This window comes from Mizuhopecten yessoensis, unplaced genomic scaffold (assembly GCF_002113885.1).
Source record: "Mizuhopecten yessoensis strain PY_sf001 unplaced genomic scaffold, ASM211388v2 hete_36109306, whole genome shotgun sequence".
Taxonomy (NCBI): Eukaryota; Metazoa; Mollusca; class Bivalvia; order Pectinida; family Pectinidae; genus Mizuhopecten; species Mizuhopecten yessoensis.
The window spans coordinates 1-2,815 of record NW_018484045.1 but is presented as its reverse complement, the minus strand read 5'-3'; the positions used below and the strand labels follow the sequence as shown (position 1 = coordinate 2,815).

General features: G+C 33.2%; 1 protein-coding gene across 1 annotated transcript; it reads left to right on the top strand.

Annotated features, from left to right (window-relative positions):
* Positions 1-982: 982 nt before the first annotated feature.
* Positions 983-2,666, top strand: LOC110444376 (ubiquitin conjugation factor E4 A-like; the record flags this gene model as incomplete). Its single annotated transcript, XM_021488759.1, has 4 exons — positions 983-1,067; positions 1,332-1,527; positions 1,990-2,099; positions 2,496-2,666. Coding segments are annotated over exons 1-4 (483 nt in total), but the record flags the coding sequence as incomplete, so codon positions are not given.
* Positions 2,667-2,815: the final 149 nt, after the last annotated feature.

Genomic DNA, 2,815 nt, shown 5'->3' with positions numbered 1-2,815 from the left:
TGACTCCGCACTCACACAGTTGCGTATTTTTCTACATGAAATATATCTAACAACAATATTGAAAGTTATCCATAAGTTTAGTTGATATATTTAAATGTCAATTATATTATTAGCGTATAGATTAAAAATATATATATTAAGGCGAAACAACCCGTTTCCCCTCTGGAGTATCGAGGATGTGCAATAATAGACTAACCACACGAAAATAACCAATGCGGAGAACCACGGACTTAGATAACACCCTCTAATCTAATTCCGTGGGAGAACTAATAATTCAGTAAAAAATACTTAGAAGCAACATGTTCATTTAAGATGGTAGAAACAAAATCGTTATCCCATTTTCTCTATTTTTACTAGTGTTGCTTTTAGGTAAAGCAATTTGCTACATATTATTATGCGTCTCTGATATTATCAGAGACGTATGTATGTATATAATCACGGAATTATATATCTAAGTCCGTGGTATAATTCACTGCAATTTTCACATAATGGCATGAAATAAGCAAAGTCGACCATGACAGACACATAATATGTATACTTAATATAACTCGATGATCAAACTGGTACGTGTTTCCGTAGGCAAGTATTCATATATGTGATATCAGCTTTTTCTGAATCTGCGTCTGGCTTTTAAAACGGCGTTAGGATTTATGGCGCATGATTTTCCGGAATTAATATACCGGTTAACAACTTAACTTTAATTTTACTGTACACTAGATCGTAATTATATATTTTAAGCAATGACACAATATTATTATATACTGCACCGACTTTAAAAAGAATGTATATCCCATAGGAATGAACTGAATATTCTGATCTAGTAGATATAAATAAAAGCAAACAAATTTAATGGACTATATTTTTAATAGTCTGTACTTCCGGCTCAGACGTTCTTCGGTGAGGTAAAACTGACGTGGATTATGGTGTTTGGATTTAATGTATAAAAACCCCAGGTTAAAAATAGAGCCCTCTGTAAGTTTGGCATTTTCGTTTTATTTGGCCATACTAGTAAATTGTCCTTCGTCCTTTGCGAAATTTAGAAGTTGTTCCGAATATTTTCAATGGAGGTATTTTACAAAACACCTGATGACATTACTCGGGTTTGGAGCATCTCTGAGGCATTGTCACATGATGTAAATCTTGTTTGTACAAAATAGGAAAGTTTCTCATGCCATTTATTGTAATGCTGGTCCTTAAATCACTTAATGAAATGGTGTTGTAATGTTCAACGTCTCGGATACATGTACTATTAAGTAATCTGACCAGATATGATAAGAGCAGGAAGTGGAATAATGTAATTATTTTATAAAAATATAAAAATATAATTTCAGAACATCAGCATGGATGACTTGGCAGCTAACCCTTTCACACAGCTTTTCCCTGACATGAATGAGGCAAGACAGTTCATGATGATCTCTGCCTCACAGAAACAGGAAGCTTTGGAGAGGGTGGAAGCAGAGAAAGTTCGCAAATGTATACAACTCAGCAGTCTTCTGGAGAAAGTGTTTCTATTCACACTTGATCAAGGTTGGTCCAACAAATATGAAGTTAGTATATGTGTAGAGTTAGACTTTGCAATATCATTTGCTGCATTTTATTCATTTCAATCAACTTTACAATGCCAAACTAAGAAAAAGTTTGAGTGTCTGAAATAAAAAAAAATGCATTAATTGAATTTGTTGTAATAAAGTAATGTGTTGTTATGCATTGCAAAAGTTTTGATCACATAAACAAAATAAAATATCACAATGTATTGTACAAGTTTCTATTTTTTTTAAACTAATATTTGTTTGGTATTTATTAAAGGGCAATAAAATAGCTGTTGTTATGTTTTCACAGAACCACAATAGATATTGGTGGGCATGTTACCAGGCATGGGATTGTTACAAGATAACAATGATTTACGTGTTCAGCTCTTTTACCTGAACCGATCATGATCAGTACATGAATGATTGATTCCTAGCTATATCATTTTACTATCTTTACCAGAAATTACTGACGATAGTGACAGACCAACAAAGTTGGTAATTATCAGAGAGTTGGGTCAATCACTTCAAAAGGGAAACCAGACATGGCTGGATATGAAGTACATTGAACAGGTAGGTAGAAGCTTTGTCAAAAGAACAAGTAGATAACCTATCTTACACTCTAAATCATTAACTTTGGTTCAAAGAACAGGCAGTCAGACTGTTAAGATATATTTTCATTGTTCAATGTATTTTGGATTTGCCTGAAAATCTTAATTCACAGATGCTAACTTTTCACGGTTTTATGTTTCTTATATGAAGAGTTCCTTTTAAGTAGGGATGGAGAGGACATTCAAATAAGAGCTCTGAAATATTCCCAGAAGTTACAAAGCATTCCTCAATTTATTTTGTTTTACAGAATTGAATCAAGTACAAAAGTAGTGAAAATTAGAACCATATGAAAAAAAGCACAAAGAACATATATTATTTCTAAATCATGGTCTTTTGTATTTCCTATTATATACACAGGCTGTGTTTGAGCGTCTCCTGCTGACTAACCCTTTGGATGATGTAATATCTACAAAACATAAGAGTTCCTCAGATGATGCAAAGGCCAGGCGACTTGCAGGAGAGGGGGAGGTTCTCCGGTACCTCATGCAGTGCTTTGAACGGTCTCTCATTGCAAAAAAGGACAAACAGGTACTGAAAATAGAATTGTAATCAATGCTAAACTACATGTTAAATATTCAATTATTTTACATTTTTTTGTGGCAAGTATGACAATACAGAATCTTACATTAGAATGATGTAGTAACAGAATGGTAACTCTAGTAATATCTGATGTAGTA